This window comes from Procambarus clarkii, chromosome 66, assembly GCF_040958095.1.
Source record: "Procambarus clarkii isolate CNS0578487 chromosome 66, FALCON_Pclarkii_2.0, whole genome shotgun sequence".
In the NCBI taxonomy this organism is placed as follows: Eukaryota; Metazoa; Arthropoda; class Malacostraca; order Decapoda; family Cambaridae; genus Procambarus; species Procambarus clarkii.
This window is the reverse complement of record NC_091215.1, coordinates 30946446-30968104: the sequence shown is the minus strand read 5'-3', so window position 1 is coordinate 30968104 and position 21659 is coordinate 30946446. Positions and strand designations below refer to the sequence as shown.

Genomic DNA, 21659 nt, shown 5'->3' with positions numbered 1-21659 from the left:
TGGGGACAGGGGAGGGGGTAATGGTGGGGAGGATGAGAAGACAGGGGGAGTTGATGATGATGGGGACGAGGGGACAGTGGAATGGAGAATGATGGGGAGAACAAGGGCTGGCCGATGCAACCAAAGTTGTTTCATCAAGAACGTTCAACTCTAAATACCACTAATTCTCATAAATTTAATCAAAACAAAAACAAAAAATGGAGTAAATCAATGTTGCTGTACATTTGAACTATAAAAAAATTTCGTTGCCTTTATCCCTGCTCAGTTTTCTTGGGTAAGGCGTGTCGTTTATATTATTCATGGCGGGTAATGGTAGCAGAGAGCATCAAGGCTACCTGTCTGTTAACATCCGAGGGGGGGGGGGGCTTACCTGTTTCCGGCTCCTGTATATCACTGTCACGGTGAGCGAGGCTAGGGGGGGGAGGGGGGACAGGAAGAGTGGCATGGGGCCCCCTTGGTGGGGGTGGTGGGGGGTCACGCGTTCATTTATTTGTGTTTTTATTTCTATACAAAATGGTGCATAGGGTTGTGAGAGTACATAACACTGGTGTCCTTATACTCTTGTACCGCACTGCTCCTGTGCCAGGTACGTTACGGGCTCACCATAGCCCGTGCTACTTGGAACTTCTTCCGAGTAGCTGAATCTACAACAACAACAACATACATTCTTGTACACGCACAGCGTTTCGGGTAGAAAATGGGGCGAGCTATAGGTGTGCACAAACCAAAATTGCCTTCAAAACACGGTCAGCATCATGCAAATAACAATAAAGCTCTCTTATGTTGTAATTTGTATTTGATTAGCTTTCGGGTGGCGTCATTTACATATCAAGCAGGTAATTAGCTTAATGGAGCCTTAAACAACAGGTTACGGAGCAGAGAATCTGATCCTCGAGGGACGGGCACAAAGCGTTTCCAGTGGAGGACAACAAAGGGCTTCGGGAAAGGTGCAGACACGGTGATCTTCCCAGACAATCGCTCATGTTCACTCTAGATTCACAGTCGCGTTCAGCCTAGCTTCATTAAACGATGAAACTCAAGTGTTAGTTCACTCGCGTATATTTTTCAGAAGCGGCGGTGCAGTGGATGATAAAAAGTTGCAATTATACTCGAACCGTTTTACTAAAAGTGAGAAAGTAAATACGCAGAGCTTTTAAACCTTTTTTTTCTTAACAAGCGAGCCCCATACTCATGCACAGGATGCACCCCATGCTCATCCAGTGAGCGGTTGCGCAAAAAGGATTAAAGAAGGCACAAAAGGTCTTTATCAGACCTCAACGGAGATTATTACATTAACAATTACATCTATCCTGCTCACCTTATACTTTCAAAATGATTTCTTTCACGAGGAAAGAATGTTGACACTCCGGAAGACCTGGTCAAGTGTCCTAGAGTTCTCCTGACGACTCATGCAACCGGCTCACGTCTCACTCACTCATTTGGAAGGGGTCGGGATAAGGATTTGGGACGGGACACGGGGAAGGAATAGTGCCCAACCACTTGGACGGTCAGGGATTGAACGCCGACCTGCATGAAGCGAGACCGTCTTTCTACCGTCCAGCAAGGAAGGGGCGGAGTCAGCCAACTGCTCAAGTCCTTGCTGAAAATGTGTCAACTGCAGAGACCGGACTAGAGAGCTGCTACAGGAAATGCAGTGTTATTGAACACTTAGCTACAGCAGGTAATCAAGGTTCTGTGACAAGTATACATTACAATTACATCACACACCAATTACATAATTGTTGCACTGTAACAATAATCTTGGTACAGCTCCAGTATTCAATTAGCGTTTCATTATTAAGAAAATACTGACAAAATTCAGAATATTTCAATACCAGGCGCCTTTATGTTGTGTAATGTTCGGGAGAATGAAGGATTTCTCATGGAAAGCTATGAGAGGATGGTTCAAGGAGGAATGCCAAGGAGAAACGGGGAGGATAAGACGGGAAGGATAAGACGGGAAGGATAAGACGGGAAGGGTGGGGAGATGGGGAGGGTGGGGAGATGGGGAGGGTGGGGAGATGGGGAGGGTGGGGGAGATGGGGAGGGTGGGGGAGATGGGGAGGGTGGGGAGATGGGGAGGGTGGGGGAGATGGGGAGGGTGGGGGAGAGTGGTAATGCCATCTTAATGGAAATTCTTCGTGTTTTGATAAGCTATTGATGGACTCTCAAAGATGAGGCCGAAACGAACGAGTTTTTGATGTGGATTAAATTGGAGAAGTGGTGAGGGAATGCTGGGTGATGTGGTGGAGCCGTGGATGAGAGGAGGGTGTTGGGTGATGTGGTGGAGCCGTGGATGAGAGGAGGGTGTTGGGTGATGTGGTGGAGCCGTGGATGAGCGCAGGGTGGTGGGTGATGTGGTGGAGCCGTGGATGAGCGCAGGGTGGTGAATGATGTGATGGAGCCGTGGATGAGCGCAGGGTGGTGGAGCCGTGGATGAGAGCAGGGTGGTGGGTGATGTGGTGGAGCCGTGGATGAGCGCAGGGTGGTGGAGCCGTGGATGAGAGCAGGGTGGTGGGTGATGTGGTGGAGCCGTGGATGAGCGCAGGGTGGTGGAGCCGTGGATGAGAGCAGGGTGGTGGGTGATGTGGTGGAGCCGTGGATGAGCGCAGGGTGGTGGGTGATGTGGTGGAGCCGTGGATGAGCGCAGGGTGGTGGAGCCGTGGATGAGAGCAGGGTGGTGGGTGATGTGGTGGCGTAATAACAATCACTGTGATGGATGACTGAAAGGAACATCAAATGTTAACAATATGGTTGTTGTTGTAGCGGGCAGATCGACCACTCATCTCACCCTGACGCTGAATAAACGCGAAATTGTCTGATGTACTTCAAGTCCCTTAGACACGCACATTAAATGGTATTAAACAAGCGAATAGAAAGAGACAAACTTGTCGGTCGCCACAAACAGCAACACCCACAAAAAAACGTCCGCAACACCCACTAAAAACGTCAGCAGCACCCACAAAAAACGTCCACAACACTCACAAAAAACGTCCGTAACACCCACAAAAAGTCAACACCCACAAAAAACGTCAACAACACCCACAAAAAACGTCAACAACACCCACAAAAAACGTCAACAACACCCACAAAAAACGTCAGCAATAGACCCCGACAGCATGAGGAATGAACACAGTCGACGCAGGGGGACAGGATTAAACAGGAAATACGACCATTAACGTGTCACTGCATAAAAAGACTAATAACTAGAAAAGCAGAACTCAGGCGCTCCCACTAAGTCAGACATCAGACTCACCTGGAGCCCACATTTATCACTGACTGCCTTTCAACGGCGCCATATTTACGAAAATACCTCCCCGGGCGCCTCAACCCACATGAACCCCCCCCCCCATGCAACCACGAGACCCCCCTCCCCCCCTCATGGAACACAAGCCTGTCTCCACCACCCTCTAATGAGAGCAAACCACTTTAATCATCCGTCTAGCTTTTTCTCAACAAAAAAAGCTTTTCTCTTGCTTTCTCTCAGTTTTTTTTTTTTGAGATATATACAAGAGTTGTTACATTCTTGTACAGCCACTAGTACGCGTAGCGTTTCGGGCAAGTCCTTAATCCTATGGTCCCTGGAATACGATCCCCTGCCGCGAAGAATCGTTTTTTCATCCAAGTACACATTTTACTGTTGCGTTAAACAGAGGCTACAGTTAAGGAATTGCGCCTAGTAAATCCTCCCCGGCCAGGATACGAACCCATGACATAGCGCTCGCGGAACGCCAGGCGAGTGTCTTACCACTACACCACGGAGACTATCAACAGTTGTTGATAGCCTCATGCTTGTTATAACTCCACACACACACACGTGGGTACAGGCTCAGGGGACCATCCTGTACTTCCAGCCAGGCTGTACCGTGTGTTTGAAAGCATTTGTGGTACAAAGAGTTCAGATTTTGTGATTTCGAAATTTCGATGTAATTTCAAATGTTAAAAGAACCATGCACTACCGTAACTCAGACTACTGCAGGGTGTGAGCCAGACTACTGCAGGGTGAGAGAGCCAGACTACTGCAGGGTGAGAGCCAGACTACTGCAGGGTGAGAGCCAGACTACTGCAGGGTGAGAGCCAGACTACTGCAGGGTGAGAGCCAGACTACTGCAGGGTGAGAGAGCCAGACTACTGCAGCGTGTGAGAGCCAGACTACTGCAGGGTGTGAGCCAGACTACTGCAGGGTGTGAGCCAGACTACTGCAGGGTGTGAGAGCCAGACTACTGCAGCGTGTGAGAGCCAGACTACTGCAGGGTGTGAGAGTCAGACTACTGCAGGGTGAGAGCCAGACTACTGCAGGGTGAGAGCCAGACTACTGCAGGGTGTGAGAGCCAGACTACTGCAGGGTGTGAGAGCCAGACTACTGCAGGGTGTGAGAGCCAGACTACTGCAGGGTGAGAGAGTCAGACTACTGCAGGGTGAGAGCCAGACTACTGAAGGGTGTGAGAGTCAGACTACTGCAGGGTGAGAGCCAGACTACTGCAGGGTGAGAGCCAGACTACTGCAGGGTGAGAGAGTCAGACTACTGCATGGTGTGAGAGCCAGACTACTGCAGGGTGAGAGAGCCAGACTACTGCATGGTGTGAGAGCCAGACTACTGCAGGGTGAGAGAGTCAGACTACTGCAGGGTGAGAGAGTCAGACTACTGCAGGGTGTGAGAGCCAGACTACTGCAGGGTGAGAGAGTCAGACTACTGCATGGTGTGAGAGCCAGACTACTGCAGGGTGAGAGAGTCAGACTACTGCAGGGTGTGAGAGCCAGACTACTGCAGGGTGAGAGAGTCAGACTACTGCAGGGTGTGAGAGCCAGACTACTGCAGGGTGTGAGAGCCAGACTACTGCAGGGTGAGAGAGCCAGACTACTGCAGGGTGTGAGAGCCAGACTACTGCAGGGTGTGAGAGCCAGACTACTGCAGGGTGTGAGAGCCAGACTACTGCAGGGTGAGAGAGTCAGACTACTGCAGGGTGAGAGCCAGACTACTGCAGGGTGTGGGAGCCAGACTACTGCAGGGTGTGAGAGCCAGACTACTGCAGGGTGAGAGCCAGACTACTGAAGGGTGTGAGAGTCAGACTACTGCAGGGTGAGAGCCAGACTACTGCAAGGTGAGAGCCAGACTACTGCAGGGTGTGAGAGCCAGACTACTGCAGGGTGAGAGAGTCAGACTACTGCAGGGTGAGAGAGTCAAGACTACTGCAGGGTGTGAGAGCCAGATTACTGCAGGGTGAGAGAGTCAGACTGCTGCAGGGTGTGAGAGCCAGACTACTGCAGGGTGTGAGAGCCAGACTACTGCAGGGTGTGAGAGCCAGACTACTGCAGGGTGAGAGAGTCAGACTACTGCAGGGTGAGAGAGTCAGACTACTGCAGGGTGTGAGAGCCAGACTACTGCAGGGTGAGAGAGTCAGACTACTGCAGGGTGTGAGAGCCAGACTACTGCAGGGTGTGAGAGCCAGACTACTGCAGGGTGTGAGAGCCAGACTATTGCAGGGTGAGAGAGTCAGACTACTGCAGGGTGAGAGCCAGACTACTGCAGGGTGAGAGCCAGACTACTGCAGGGTGAGAGTCAGACTACGTGACAGTGTAGGATAAACCCAAGCTGAGACCATTGTCGCTTAAGTCTGGCAAACACAAGCGGCTCATTAAAAGAACAATTGAGTAAATTAAATGCCTTTTTTCGAGTTTAAATACAACAAACTGAAAATATTTACTTGAAGATATCATTACGAGAGAGAGAGAGAGAGAGAGAGAGAGAGAGAGAGAGAGAGAGAGAGAGAGAGAGAGAGAGAGAGAGAGAGAGAGAGAGAGAGAGAGAGAGAGAGAGGAAGAGAGAGAGGAGAGAGAGAGGAAGAGAGAGAGGAAGAGAGAGAGGAAGAGAGAGAGGAAGAGAGAGAGGAAGAGAGAGAGGAAGAGAGAGAGGAAGAGAGAGAGGAAGAGAGAGAGGAAGAGGAAGAGAGAGAGAGAGAGAGAGAGAGAGAGAGAGAGAGAGAGAGAGAGAGAGAGAGAGAGAGAGAGAGAGAGAGAGAGAGAGAGAGAGAGAGAGAGGCTGAAGAGACATCTTTTTGTTCTTTTGCGTATTTATGCCTGTAAATCGAGCTTCATCACTTGAGCCCCGCCTCCCCAGCCGTCAGCAGTGGCATGCAGTGAATCACCGCGACCTGCACGTCTTTCATCGTAACTGCTTTTAACACTACATACAGAGATGGCTTCTACCCCCCTTCGTGTCTAACTTATTTCATTTTACAACTATGCGACTTCCATGCATTTCTTTCTTAATGGAAGCATTTCAGACTTATTCAACATTTTTACTTCCTGGATCTTAAATAATTGATAGGCCTCAATGACGTTTCTCATTCGTTCTCACACACACTCTCTCTCTCTCTCTCTGAAATGCTACGCCCAGCTACTCTAATTTTCCCCGTGTTCCATCCCATATATTTTTGGAGAAAAGAACTCGTTCTAATTTTGCACATACTTTCAAGCTCCTTTTTTTTTTTTGCTTCTTAAAGGCTAGGATTCCATGCCATGGCTGCATACTTACTAACAGGTCTCCCGTAGGTGGCGTAAAGTGTACTGAACATAAAGTGATTTTATATGCCACAGATTATTGTTATTTTGTTTGGAGCCTAATAATACAGATGCAAGTATTGCTGACTCGGTGCACCGTTTGGGAATGCGAAACACATACATCTAACAAAGTGTAACAAAAAGCCCTCTATTCTTGAGTCCGAAGAACAGGGGCGGGGGGGGGGGGGGCAGGGGAGGGGATGGGGAGAGGGGAAGTGGGGGGAGGGGGAGAGAAGAGGGGAGAGAGGGGGGGTAGGAGTCGGGGTGGAGACAGACTATAAAGATAGATTATAAAGAGAGCAAATTAAGTTAGTGTGTGTGTCCTCTCCAATATGTACTTCCATAAGTGTGCTGGCCCAGTTTATTGTAACGACATTGCCCCTTTGTGTAGTCCGGCAAGCAACGTTTGTGCCGTCATCGCCGCGCATGCAGGGTCGAACTTCAGTTCTTGTACCCCGACTTTCCACCAGCCGGTTGCCTCAATTAATGACTCCCCAACCTATCCTCTTTTGAAATTGTGAACAGAGTTGTCTACTACAACTTGCTCCTTTAGTTCATTAAATTGTCCTGCTACTCTTACTCTTAAAGAAACTTGCTAACACCTATGAGGTGTTAGCAAGTTTCCATAGTAACAGTTGCATACCATGCAACTGTTGCATGGTATGCAACACAGGTAAATCCAAGGATCAACAAGAAACTACACTAACATATAGAAAATTACGGATTGTATGTACACTAATACACACACACACACACACACACACACACACACACACACACACACACACACACACAGGTGGCACACACACACACACACACCTAAGTGATGTGGTGGAGGCTGACTCCATACACAGCTTCAAATGTAGATATGATAGAGCCCAATAGGCTCAGGAATCTGTACACCAGTTGATTGACGGTTGAGAGGCGGGACCATAGAGCCAGAGCTCAACCCCCGCAAGCACAATTAGGTGAGCACAATTAGGTGAGCACACACACACACACATACATGGGGACATCGGAACACGAACAAGGAGACACATGTGGAAGCTGAGTACCCAAATGAGCCACAGAGACATTAGAAAAAACTTTTTCGGCGACAGAATAGTTAACAGATGGAATGCATTAAGTAGTGATGTAGTGGAGGCTGACTCCATACACAGTTTCAAATGTAGGTATGATAGAGCCCAGTAGGCTCAGGAATCTGTACACCAGTTGACAGTTGAGAGGCAGGACCAAAGAGCCAGATCTCAACCCCTGCAAACACAATTAGGTGAGTACAACTAGGTGAGTACATACACTACGAGTATGTACAAACACTTAAGAATGTAAGTATTGTTCGGTGCTAATAGTAGAAGTATTAGTTATCTTCTCATTAGCAATATTATAAATGGGCCAACACCTGAGACATGGTATTAGCTTTATAAAATGTTCCCATATTAACTTCTTTGAGGTTTCCTCTTCCAGTTTCTTGCCTGGAATACCTGAGCTTAATATACCCCGTCAATGCAACCCGTCTTAAGAGTATCCATTCCATCCAGCGGCCGACCCCAAAGACGCATTCATCAATTTTAATATGGCCTTTATTCACAATAGAAACTCTCTCAAATGCAAATTAATATTATATATTAGAATATTGAGCATATTTAGGCGTAGGTTGGGTTATATATTTAGGGTTCTGTTGGTAAATATTTGTGGGTAAAGCATTTACAGAGCTGCGATTCGAACAGATGTCGTCAGCGAAACACTGTTCGAGACATGTTCGAACGTCCTCAGTTGTGAGTCGTGTGTAAAGGAGTTTGTTCATTCACAAACAGGAGGTTTGGCGGCTGCATGTAATCACTTTTGGTCTTTGTTGATGAAGGCGGGCTGTATAAAACTTGTTCCGCCCCTGTAGTTACTTCTCAAATATAAAGGATAAATATTAACAAAGTATGGTTTATTAAAATATAGCTTACCAATACCAATAAAGTATAGCTAAATTATAACAAAATAATATATTGTTAAATTTTTAATAAAATACTGTTTAATTGTATCTTGCTCAGATACCGACCTAATAGGCTCAGATACCGACCTAATAGGCTCAGATACCGACCATATAGGCTCAGATACCGACCATATAGGCTCAGATACCGACCTTATAGGCTCAGATACCGACCTAATAGGCTCAGATACCGACCATATAGGCTCAGATACCGACCTTATAGGCTCAGATACCGACCTAATAGGCTCAGATACCGACCTAATAGGCTCAGATACCGACCTAATAGGCTCAGATACCGACCATATAGGCTCAGATACCGACCTAATAGGCTCAGATACCGACCTAATAGGCTCAGATACCGACCTAATAGGCTCAGATACCGACCTAATAGGATCAGATACCGACCTAATAGGCTCAGATACCGACCTAATAGGATCAGATACCGAACTAATAGGCTCAGATACCGACCTAATAGGTTCAGATACCGACCTAATAGGCTCAGATACCGACCTAATAGGCTCAGATATCGACCTAATAGGCTCAGATACCGACCTTATAGGCTCAGATACCGACCATATAGGCTCAGATACCGACCTAATAGGTTCAGATACCGACCTAATAGGTTCAGATACCGACCTAATAGGCTCAGATACCGACCTAATAGGCTCAGATACCGACCTAATAGGATCTACATGTCAGTATTTGTCTTAGAGTCTTGAATGGGGAATAGGGTAACCTTTCTCTGGCAGGACCCGTTACTTATAAGAAATAGGGCGAGTGGGGGGGTGTTAGCCGCCATGTTGGTGTTGAGGGTTGTAGGGCCGGTGTTGGGTGGGGTCGGGGGGGGGGCAATATTGGGGGGGGGGCAATATTGGGGGGGGGGGCAATATTGGGGGGGGGGCAATATTGGGGGAGGGGGGGAATGTTAGGAGGAGGGGGGGGGGGAATGTTAGGAGGAGGGGGGGGGACGAAAACTGGGCCCTTCGGCCAAGTTTTCGGGGAGTGCAGAGCCTAGTGTTCGGGGAGGTGGGGTACAGGGTCGAATATTGGGGGGGGGAAGGTGTAGGGTCGAGTGTTGGGGGGAGGTGTAGGGTCGAGTGTTGGGGGGGGGGGGAGGTGTAGGGTCGAGTGTTAGGGGGTGTAGGGTCGAGTGTGGGGGGGAGGTGTAGGGTCGAGTGTTGGGGGGGGGGGTGTAGGGTCGAGTGTTGGGAAGGAGGGGTGTAGGGTCGAATATTGGGGGGGGAAGGTGTAGGGTTGAGTGTTGGGGGGGGGGATGTGTAGGGTCGAGTGTTGGGGGGGGGAGGTGTAGGGTCGAGTGTTGGGGGGGGGTGTAGGGTCGAGTGTTGGGGGGGGGAGGTGTAGGGTCGAGTGTTGGGGGGGGAGGTGTAGGGTCGAGTGTTGGGGGGGTGTAGGGTTGAGTGTTGGGGGGTGTAGGGTCGAGTGTTGGGGGGTGTAGGGTCGAGTGTTGGGGGGGGTGTAGGGTCGAGTGTTGGGGGGGGTGTAGGGTCGAGTGTTGGGGGGGGTGTAGGGTCGAGTGTTGGGGGGGGGTGTAGGGTCGAGTGTTGGGGGGGGGTGTAGGGTCGAGTGTTGGGGGGGGGGGGGTGTAGGGTCGAGTGTTGGGGGGGGGTGTACGGTCGAGTGTTGGGGGGAGTATTGAAGATTGCAAGCACGGAATAGTAAAAACTAAATTTTGCAAGACCTCTTAATACTTTAAAAACACTAAGACTAATCCAAGTTAGATTGACACTACATGCAGGCAACAAGAGCCAGGTCAGGCAACAATAGCCAGGCCAAGCAACAAGACCCAGGTCAGGCAACAAGACCCAGGCCAGACAACAAGAGCCAGGCCAGGCAACAATAACCAGACCAGGCAACAAGAGCCAGGCCAGGCAACAAGAACCAGACCAGACAACAAGAGCCAGGCCAGGCAACAAGAGCCAGGCCAGGCAACAAGAGCCAGGCCAGGCAACAAGACCCAGGCCAGACAACAAGAGCCAGGTCAGGCAACAAGACCCAGGCCAAGCAACAAGACCCAGGTCAGGCAACAAGACCCAGGCCAGACAACAAGAGCCAGGCCAGGCAACAATAACCAGACCAGGCAACAAGAGCCAGGCCAGGCAACAAGAACCAGGCCAGGCAACAAGAGCCAGGCCAGGCAACAAGAGCCAGTCCAGGCAACAAGAGCCAGGCCAGGCAACAAGAGCCAGGCCAGGCAACAAGAGCCAGGCCAGACAACAAGAACCAGGCCAGGCAACAAGAGCCAGGCCAGACAACAAGAACCAGACCAGGCAACAAGAACCAGACCAGGCAACAAGAGCCAGGCCAGACAACAAGAACCAGACCAGGCAACAAGAGCCAGGCCAGACAACAAGAGCCAGGCCAGACAACAAGAGCCAGGCCAGACAACAAGAGCCAGGCCAGACAACAAGAGCCAGGCCAGACAACAAGAGCCAGGCCAGGCAACAAGAACCAGACCAGGCAACAAGAGCCAGGCCAGGCAACAAGAGCCAGGCCAGGCAACAAGAGCCAGGCCAGGCAACAAGAGCCAGGCCAAGCAACAAGAGCCAGGCCAGGCAACAAGAGCCAGGCCAGACAACAAGACCCAGGCCAGGCAACAAGAGCCAGACCAGACAACAAGAGCCAGGCCAGACAACAAGAGCCAGGCCAGACAACAAGAGCCAGGCCAGACAACAAGAGCCAGGCCAGACAACAAGAGCCAGGCCAGACAACAAGAGCCAGGCCAGGCAACAAGAGCCAGGCCAGGCAACAAGAGCCAGGCCAGACAACAAGAGCCAGGCCAGACAACAAGAACCAGACCAGGCAACAAGAGCCAGACCAGACAACAAGAGCCAGGCCAGACAACAAGAGCCAGGCCAGACAACAAGAGCCAGGCCAGCCAACAAGAGCCAGGCCAGACAACAAGAGCCAGGCCAGGCAACAAGAGCCAGGCCAGGCAACAAGAGCCAGGCCAGACAACAAGAGCCAGCAACAAGTGCTAGGCCAGACAACAAGAGCCAGGCCAGGCAACAAGAGCCAGGCCAGGCAACAAGAGCCAGGCCAGACAACAAGAGCCAGGCCAGGCAACAAGAGCCAGGCCAGACAACTAGAGCCAGGCCAGACAACAAGAGCCAGGCCAGACAACAAGAGCCAGGCCAGACAACAAGAGCCAGGCCAGGCAACAAGAGCCAGGCCAGACAACAAGAGCCAGGCCAGGCAACAAGAGCCAGGCCAGGCAACAAGAGCCAGGCCAGACAACAAGAACCAGACCAGGCAACAAGAGCCAGGCCAGACAACAAGAGCCAGGCCAGACAACAAGAGCCAGGCCAGACAACAAGACCCAGGCCAGGCAACAAGAGCCAGGCCAGACAACAAGAGCCAGGCCAGACAACAAGAGCCAGGCCAGGCAACAAGAGCCAGGCCAGGCAACAAGAGCCAGGCCAGACAACAAGAACCAGACCAGGCAACAAGAGCCAGGCCAGACAACAAGAGCCAGGCCAGGCAACAAGAGCCAGGCCAGACAACAAGAGCCAGGCCAGACAACAAGAGCCAGGCCAGACAACAAGAGCCAGGCCAGACAACAAGAGCCAGGCCAGGCAACAAGAGACTAAATGTAGTCTCATTTTGGCAACGTCATTTTATTGGAAGCGTAAGGAAGCAAAAATGGAGCCAAAAAGGCCAATATTGGAGGAGAAAAACATTCAGAAGATTCGAAATGGCTGCGAGACTACTTAGATAAGCTTTTAACATTAACGACAGTTTGGCAGATACAGCTTAATACAGACACTAAGCCCAAGGCTTAGAAATGATGGGGGGGGGGGGTACAGACACAAGCTGAGCAATGTTGTAATAGACGAATTCAGAATGCAAGAAAAGAGTGATCTGGGTGGCATGAGCAGCACAGGGAACCTATTCCTATAGAAATCAATGTCCAAATTATCGAATTATGGCGAAGAGGGCATTAAGATTCATAGCACGAAGTGTTTGGATTAAAAACATCTAATGTTCTTTTTCAGCTTTATCTTGCCCTCCTTCTTTGCCCTCCGTTTGTAAACTTTGCAGTTCAGGTTTGGGCACCAATTATAACTATGACAGAGAATGTCTGTCTGTCTGTCTGTCTGTCTGTCTGTCTGTCTGTCTGTCTGTCTGTCTGTCTGTCTGTCTGTCTGTCTGTCTGTCTGTCTGTCTGTGTCTGTCTGTGTCAGTCTGTCTGTCTGTGTTTGTCCGAGGTTGGAAGCCAGACACTTATGTTATACTCAAATTCTGTCAGTTGAAATGTAACCAATCACAGGCAAGTAGGCCTCTGACGTCATGCCAGACAGAGGAGCATCAGGCATGCTCCCAGCAGCCTCAGTTATCCTCACAGACCCAGAGTAGGTGGACCTCGGCTGGCCAGTTATACACCTGTTTGCCTCACTCAATAAATATATACAGAAGCGACTACTGTGTCTACATTCAACCCGAACAAGGCAAACGAATACTGGTAGCAGCAGTGGGATCCAGAAATTTTTTTCTGGAAGCAAAAGTTCCAGTACCCAGCATCGCCTCGTGTTCCAGACAAAACCGCCGCCACCGCCACCGCCATAAGCCGCCATCCTGCCACCCACGCATCAAATATTGTGCCAGACCGGGGTCCTGCCATCAACCACTACTCCAGGCTAACGTTTTAGAAGTAAGGGTCAATATTTTCCTGTGAGAACGCTCACTCATCAGTGAGGAGGAAGGAAGCTTCCCGCGCCAGCCATTTTTGAACCTCGCGCCACCACGTGGGAACCACCTATTACACCCACCACCACCACCACCGCCACCCAAGCTGACAGTATCAAGCTTCGTGAGGGTGCAAGCTACTGCAATCGTCGTCAGCCATCGTCGCAGGTATCAACTGGTTATTCCATCGTCGCAATATTGTCGTCGTCAGAATTTATCTTCGTGCCTCTAGCCTGAACAGTGTGGGGTCCCTGAGTCTCGCGCCACCGCCGCCAGGAGCGCTGCCGTCGCATCCAGTTTGTAAACACGCCTCACATGGGCCTCTTCAGATCTTCACGACGCTTCTCCTACTTTGGCTACTGGTGATCCTCATAAATTACAACCCTGAGATAAGTAATTGCTAGTTGAGAACAGCGTGCCAAGTGTTAAAAAGTGACTTATGTAATAATTCCCATAATATCCTGTGAATTAACCATTCAGTGACTTGTTAAATATTGGAGCTGGTTCAGTACTGCACTCCCCACAGTTTTCCTGTGTGATTTCAACATTCCTGCTTCTTACAGTAATTTCATTGAATTTTAATTGTTCTCCTAGAGTGTTATTGGTAAATTCAAATTCCAGTGAATTAAGAAATCCTTGTTTTAGTAGCAGTTAAGGATTTGTGCAATATAATTTTTTTTTATATTTCTCCAGACCTAACTTGAAATTTATCCTTTAAGCATTTTAATTTAAACTTTTACCATAGGAGTTATATACATTCCTGTGTCCAGTTTATGTGCTACATCCATATTTCTTGCATTGCCACTTGTTGTGTTGAATCTTTTTAATGAAATTTTGCAATTGCATTTCCCAGTTTTTATTCTAAATTGCTGTGCTTAGTCTGGTTTAATTAATTTACATACATCTAATTCCAGTCATTTTTTTAATGAAAGATTGCTAAATTTAGTTTACAATTGCTTGTTCTTGATTATTTTCTTGCCTAGCCCAATTTAATAATTTTATTTCTGCCATTTTTACTTTAGCCAAGTTGATATTTTTTGTGTTTATTTTTGTGTATACTATTTCTGATGCCAGGTGCACTTAATTATAATCTGCGTTCAAATATTACTTCCACGGCTGTGACAATGCCTACCACTGTTGAAACCCCTTCAGAATCAATGGGAACAGTTGCTCGTCCCAATGGCCAGAGATCAGCTCAGGAAATGGCTATTCCTCTTTTTGCTGGGGAATCGCGTTTATTAGAATCATGGTTTAGTAAGGTTGAAGCGAAAACAGTTGCACGTTTTTCTAAGCCTACTGATGCCGAATACTTAGCAATTGCACGGTCAGCCGTGGACACAACCAAAGGTGATGCACGTTTTGTTGTTGATGAGAAAGCCATTGTTAGCCTCCAGTCTTGGCCTGAATTTAAGGATTTCTTTCGCCGTCGCTTTGTTAATAAAGGAGACCTTGACCCATATAGGTTAGTCAAGAAAATTGCCAATGCCACCATGCAGCCTGGTGAATCGTTTAATGCGTTTACTAGCCGTCTCGATCAGTATCTGTATGCCTTAGTTTCTGCTATGAATAATTCAACTTGGTTAGATAAAGACAATAATCTGTCCCCTGAGGCTATGGCCAAAATGATAGCATTTGGTACTTTAATGCATTTTGCCCCCGAGCATACAAAACCAATCGTTGAGCAACAAAATTTTGGTGTTAAACATGAAATTGGTGAAGTATTTGAGGCTATTAACAATGCCGCCGATAAACTAGCTCCCCGAAGTGCTCAACTGTTGCCACCCTCTGATGCTGTAAATGTAGTCACAAGCTCTCAGCATCCTCCCACAAATTCTCAAAACTCTTGGTCGCAGAAGCGTACCCATGCTCGTAGCCCCCAGTCAAATTCGCCGCCTCATAAAATGCCGAAACGCCATAGTCCACAACCATCCACTCCCTCATGTTGGCATTGTGGTAAGAGTAACCACCTTGCAAGGGACTGTTGGTCCGCCCCTAGATCATCACCTCCTAGACAATTCTCTCGGCCCCCTCATCAATCTAATCATTCTAGGCTTCCATATTGCACGTACCATAAACAAGTTGGTCACCACACTGCGGATTGTAGAGCTAGGCAAAGGACATCTCCACCTCGTAACTCCCATGGTCAGTCTTGGCGAGGCTCACAGCGTCCAAGACATTATCAGAACTCTCGTAATTACAACTCCCAGCCCAGCTATAATGCAATTTCAAATTATAATGCTCAGTCACAGAATGCTGGAGCTCAGAATGTTCACTCCATGTCGTCGGGAAACCCCCAAGGCCATCCGCTAACCAATTCAAGCTAGCCAATCCTAGTGCCCTCCCTGTGTATTCAGTAGCTACCCAAAATAGATTTGGACACTTGACAGAGGAGGACACTGACTCTAGACCAGTTGTAGATGTTGACGGATCCACAGTAAATTTGACACAAACAAGACACAGATATCCCAGACAACATAAGTCAAAAATAGTAACTTGTCCAGTCTCAAGTGATGGTCCCCTTGTATCAGCCATTGTACATGGTAGAGTTTTAAAAGTTTTTTCTTGACTCAGGTGCAAAAATTAATATTGTCAAGCCCTCAGCTCTTAGAGACATTGAAAGTAAGCACCCTACTATTTTAAAACAGTCACACATACCTTTTCTAAGTGGTATTTCAGGAAATAAAGTAAAAGTTCAGGGTGAAATTGACCTCCCACTCAAGTTCAATGATGTCACATTGTCTATAACATGTTTAGTTGTTGACATTATTCATTTTCCTGGAGACATTCTCTTAGGTCTGTACACCATGATTGATGAAAATATTGCATTGTTTCCCCATCGTTGGAACATAAGTATCAAAGACCATGTCATACCCTTGTGTAGCATGTACCGACAGGGCCACGAGTTCAACCTTCAATCAGATTATGTTAATTTTGTTGACACCCGCCTTGCTAGCGTAGGTTTGTCAGATCATTGTCGTGGTAGCATACCCGAGAAAACAGGCACTCGATTGAAGCATAGTAGTTGTACAGTTGTTAAGGAGAATGAGTATCGGGACTTTCTGGAAGGGGACGCCCTAACGGATTCTCGTTGTCTCGCTCGCCTGGCAGCTTCCATCTCTGAAGTCAGTGGTTCCACGGCTACTGACACTGTGCTACACCCTCATTCTCTCACCAGAATAAGAGTTAAGGTTCAGGGAGTGCCTGAGTTGTCGGATGTGATTGCAGAAAGTGAAACATGTAAAGTGAATGGTACATTTGTTGAACCCTCCTGGCACACAGTGCAGGATGGTACTGTCTCACTTTTTATCGCGAACACAAGTAATGCCGATATCCATCTCCAGTCTGGTACCCATGTTGTAGATTTTGCCCATTACTCGTTACCGGTGCGAGTTGTGGATGATGTCTCCATGGATCATACTGTTTGTACACTCACACCAGGAGAACAGGGATCTCAGCCAGAGGTGCAAGCGCAACACCTCAGTCCTACTGATTTTCCTGACTCTGTGGCTCAGCTTTTGAAAATTTTGAACAAGAATAGAGCTGTTGTTGCTCTACCAGGAGAAAAATTAGGTCTCACTCCTCTCATTACACATAAAATTCCCCTTGAACAAGGAACTACGCCTATTTATGTACCAGCTTACCGTCTTCCCCATTCTCAGAGAGCAGAAGCAGATAGACTTGTAGAAGAAATGTTACAGAGTGATGTAATTGAATCGAGTAATTCGCCATGGAACGCTCCATTGATTCTTGTACCAAAGCGAGATGGGACTTGGAGACCTGTAATCGATTATCGCAAGCTTAACAGAGTAACAATACCTGATCGTTTCCCACTTCCAGTTCTCAATGATTTGTTGCAAAGTATTGGTCGAAACAAAGTATTCTCTACGTTAGATTTGTTGCAGGGATTCTGGCAAATCCCCCTTGATGAGGAAAGTAAACAATTGACAGCCTTTAGTACTCCCAATGGTCATTTTCATTTCAAAAGAATGCCGTTTGGTTTGCGTAGTAGTCCAATAACCTTTTCACGGCTCATGACAAATCTATTTCGTAGATTGATAGGAAGTACGCTTCTAGTTTACCTTGATGATCTCATAATCATGTCGCAAGATGTTCAGACTCATTTCCAGAACCTTGAAAAAGTACTTGCAAAGCTCGCTGAAGCTAATTTAAAAATAAAGCTTGCAAAATGTTCATTTTTAAAGCAAAAGATTAATTTCCTAGGTCATACAGTTACACCTTCAGGTATTACATTGAATGAATCAAAAATTATTGCTGCCCGTGATTTTCCAACACCTCGTACCGCAGAGGCCGTAAGACAGTTCACAGGTCTTGTAGGATTTTATCGTTCATTTATTGCTGGATTCTCTATTATAGCCGCTCCGCTTTACAAGTTGCAAAGAAAAGATGAACCCTTTGTTTGGGGAGAGGCCCAGGATCAGTCATTCAAAAAACTCAAAGCAGCCTTGATTTCGTCACCTGTCCTTAGGTATCCAGATTTTTCTAAACCTTTTACGTTGGTTACAGATGCTAGTGACATAGGTCTAGGTGCTGCATTACTTCAAACAGAAGGTCACAGAGATCACGCAATAGCTTATGCTAGCCGCACATTATCCAAAGAAGAGAAAAATTATAGTGCAACAGAACGAGAAGCCTTGGCAGTTGTTTGGGCACTTAAACATTTCAAGGATACAATTTATAATTACCCAGTTCATGTTCTTACAGATCACCAACCATTAATTCCCTTGTTCAAAAATAAGAATCCAGTTGGAAAGTTTGCTAGATATTTGCTCACAATTCAAGAATTCAATCCCACATTTGGATATATTCCAGGAAAGCAAAATGTTGTAGCCGATGCGTTTTCTCGACACGTAGCTGCGATTCAGTTAAATTACCCAGCATTAGATGCTACAGTAGTAGAAACGGAACAAAGACAAGACCCCATATGGGCACCCGTCATTAAATTTTTGACTAAGCAAGACACTCGCCCGATTCATAAACCGCCAGTACCATTGAAAGAACTAGTTATGTTGGACAATTTACTGTGTAGAGTAGTAAAGCTAGGGACAGCCCCGAGGAAATGTTGTCAGTTAGTTGTTCCAGCTGTCTTGGTACCAACTGTGTTAAAAATTATCCATGATGCTCCTGCAAGTGCACATCCAGGAAAGGATCGTACACTCCAACAAGGTCGATTGAAATATTTTTGGCCAAAAATGGCTAAGGAGATTGCTCATTATGTTGACAGATGTTTAACTTGTTTACAGCACAAGGGACATGTTTCAGGACCTAATCCAATTCAGGTGTACCCAGCAACTAAAGCTCCTTGGGAACGAATATCGATGGATTTATTGACAAATTTTGCGGAAACAGAGAAAGGGAACAAACATTTGCTTGTAATGGTCGATAATTTTTCACGGTTTTGCGAACTAGTTCCTATCCCGAACAAAACAGCAGAAACCATAGCCAGCGCATTCCATGACCAAATAATTTGTAGATATAGTATGCCTAAAGTAATCCTTTCAGATAATGGTCCGGAATTCAGTAATAGTATTCTAACTAGCTTGTGTGATTTATATAACATCAAAAAATGTAGCATTATGCCTTACCATCCGGCAAGTAATGGACTAGCTGAACGTACTAACAGGAAAGTGTTAGATGCCTTGAGAGTCACGTTGAATTTTGATAACCACAATTGGGATGATTTTATACCCTTAATTCAGTGTGCTATAAATTCTTCAATTAATGTTTCTACTGGTGACACACCTCACGCTATTCTTTATGGTACAGATAAGATCCTCCCTAATGAATTGATTAACGTACCTCCTACTCCCTTATATAACGTAGATGATTTTGTTCAAGTGAAGCGTAGACAAATGCAATTAGTATTCAAGAAAATACGAGAACAACTGTCCAAAGCAACAGCCGAGTTCACTCTAGCAAGGAATGCACGAGCTAAACCCAATAAAATAACTATTGGATCTGTAGTAATGATACTTAACCAACACAGGTCTGGTCCTATGTACAAGTTAACTAAGAAATTTTTGGGTCCATATAAGGTAATCGAGCTTATTAAAGGTAACAAATACAGACTTAAGAACTTGTTAACAGGAGAGTATATAAATGAGCATTTAGACCACATGAAGTTAGCTAAAATGACTGTTGACGAGACTGATGAGGAAGATGACAATGAACTTACCCAGACAGATACTCCTACTCGGACACCACCTCCTGTGGTTGACAGACCACTGGATGTTCAGCAACCCCATACTAGCAATTATAATCTTAGATCTAGACCTCTCGTTTCAACCGTGCACTCACCACATGTCCATTGGCTAGATGTTAACGAGGATATCTCTCAAGATGATAGTTTGTCGCATGAAGTTTCATCTGTTCCAGACCTTCAGTCAGAGCCAGAGTTGTATAGTGCTCTGGATGAGCTAGGTGTAGATATCCGCAGAATTTATAATTGAGTGCACTCTACAGTTATTCTGTTTGTTTTGAAAAAAAAAAAAAGTAATTTGCAGTATTTCTACCACATGTGTCTTATTATTACCATTATATATAATGTATAGTTTTTCTCAACTTTATTTTGTTATAAATTAGATGCCATTGTTAAGTCTACTACCATTTGTATTTTTACAGTGCTTGTCATAAGAGTTATTATTGTTCTAGCAACCACATTGTGGCCAGTGAATCCTGACTGCTATCACGCAGATGTTAGTCTTCTTGATCCAGGTCTTGTATATGCTTGTAAATATATTGCACATTATATATATTGTACATTGGTCTTGTAAATATATTGTATATTTCAGAGAAAAAAAAAAAAAAAAAAAAAAATGAGAAAAAAAAAAAATAATTATCTATCTTGAAATTCAATTGTGGTTGTTAGGTCAGAACTTTGTTGTATTAATGTAATAATTGTTTAATTTTGTATGGTTTTCAAGCACTTGCCATTGACACATGTTAATTTTGTTTAGGCAATACCTTGAGTTGTATTGTTCATATCTGATCAGTAGACATACACATGTTCTTAATACTCTGGTTTAATCAAAGAATTGTTACCATGATTTTCACCTATTATGATGAATTTTTTTTTTTGGTGCATATATGCCGAGTTGTTTGTATTACGCACACCTGATCTTCTTTCAATGTTTTATTATGAAAATTTCACATGTAAGCCATTATTGAATGCCACCGAGGTCCTTTCAGTATCATTGTAACTATATAGCTAGCCAGAGCTTGTCGACAAGGGACGTCGACTTGGTAGCGTGTCCGAGCGGTGTTATACTCAAATTCTGTCAGTTGAAATGTAACCAATCACAGGCAAGTAGGCCTCTGACGTCATGCCAGACAGAGGAGCATCAGGCATGCTCCCAGCAGCCTCAGTTATCCTCACAGACCCAGAGTAGGTGGACCTCGGCTGGCCAGTTATACACCTGTTTGCCTCACTCAATAAATATATACAGAAGCGACTACTGTGTCTACATTCAACCCGAACAAGGCAAACGAATACTTAGGGCTAGCCTCACCTAACTTTACAGGGGGAATGGTCTGTGGTACGGGACGGACATAGGCTGCACAGGGTTGGCCTGAGTTAAATACTTCAAGAAATATTAGCATTTATAGAGACCAAACGATTTTCAAGGAGTCAAAGTGTGAAATATTTAGTATGCGAGAAGGGGAAGAGGGGAGGGACCATGGGGAGGGGGATACAGTGGAAGGGGAAGAAGGGAGAAGAGAAGAAAAGGGTGGAAGTTGGAGCTGTGGGGATAGTGGAGAAAAGAAGAGGGATAGAAGGGGGGATGGTAGAGAGAGAGAGAGAGAGAGAGAGAGAGAGAGAGAGAGAGAGAGAGAGAGAGAGAGAGAGAGAGAGAGACAGAGAGACAGAGAGACAGAGAGACAGACAGACAGACAGACAGAGAGACAGACAGACAGACAGACAGACAGACAGACAGAGAAATTATTTATTATTTCAAGCAAAGGTTAGACATATAGAAGACTGACTTTGGTTTAGAATCAATAGGAACAGCCTCGTAAGGGCCAAGAAACCTGCAGCTTCAAATATTGAGTCCTAGTTCTTATATTCTTGACGGGGTCACGAGAGGGACAAGGCTTAACAAGGGTCAGAGGTCAGGAAAGACGACAGCATCGCGCACCCCACAAAACACTAACAACATACTTGGTCACACAATAAAAACAACATCACACGAGTTAGGTGGAGTTCCAAGCGGTTACACACTCAGGTCGGTGCACAAGGAGCCACACACTTAGGTCGGTGCACAAGGAGTGGTCACACACTCAGGTCGGTGCACAAGGAACCACACACTCAGGACGGAGCACAAGGAGCCACACACTCAGGACGGAGCACAAGGAGCCGCACACTCAGGACGGAGCACAAGGAGTCACACACTCAGGA

At 46.6% G+C, this 21659-nt stretch overlaps 1 protein-coding gene across 1 annotated transcript; it reads left to right on the top strand.

Moving 5' to 3' along the window:
- The first annotated feature begins 9339 nt into the window (after positions 1 to 9339).
- On the top strand, positions 9340 to 12274 carry LOC138355310 (uncharacterized). The gene is made up of 2 exons (XM_069310187.1): positions 9340 to 9373; positions 10356 to 12274. Exons 1-2 carry the CDS (start codon positions 9340 to 9342, stop codon positions 12272 to 12274), a joined length of 1953 nt encoding a protein of 650 aa, XP_069166288.1.
- Positions 12275 to 21659: the final 9385 nt, after the last annotated feature.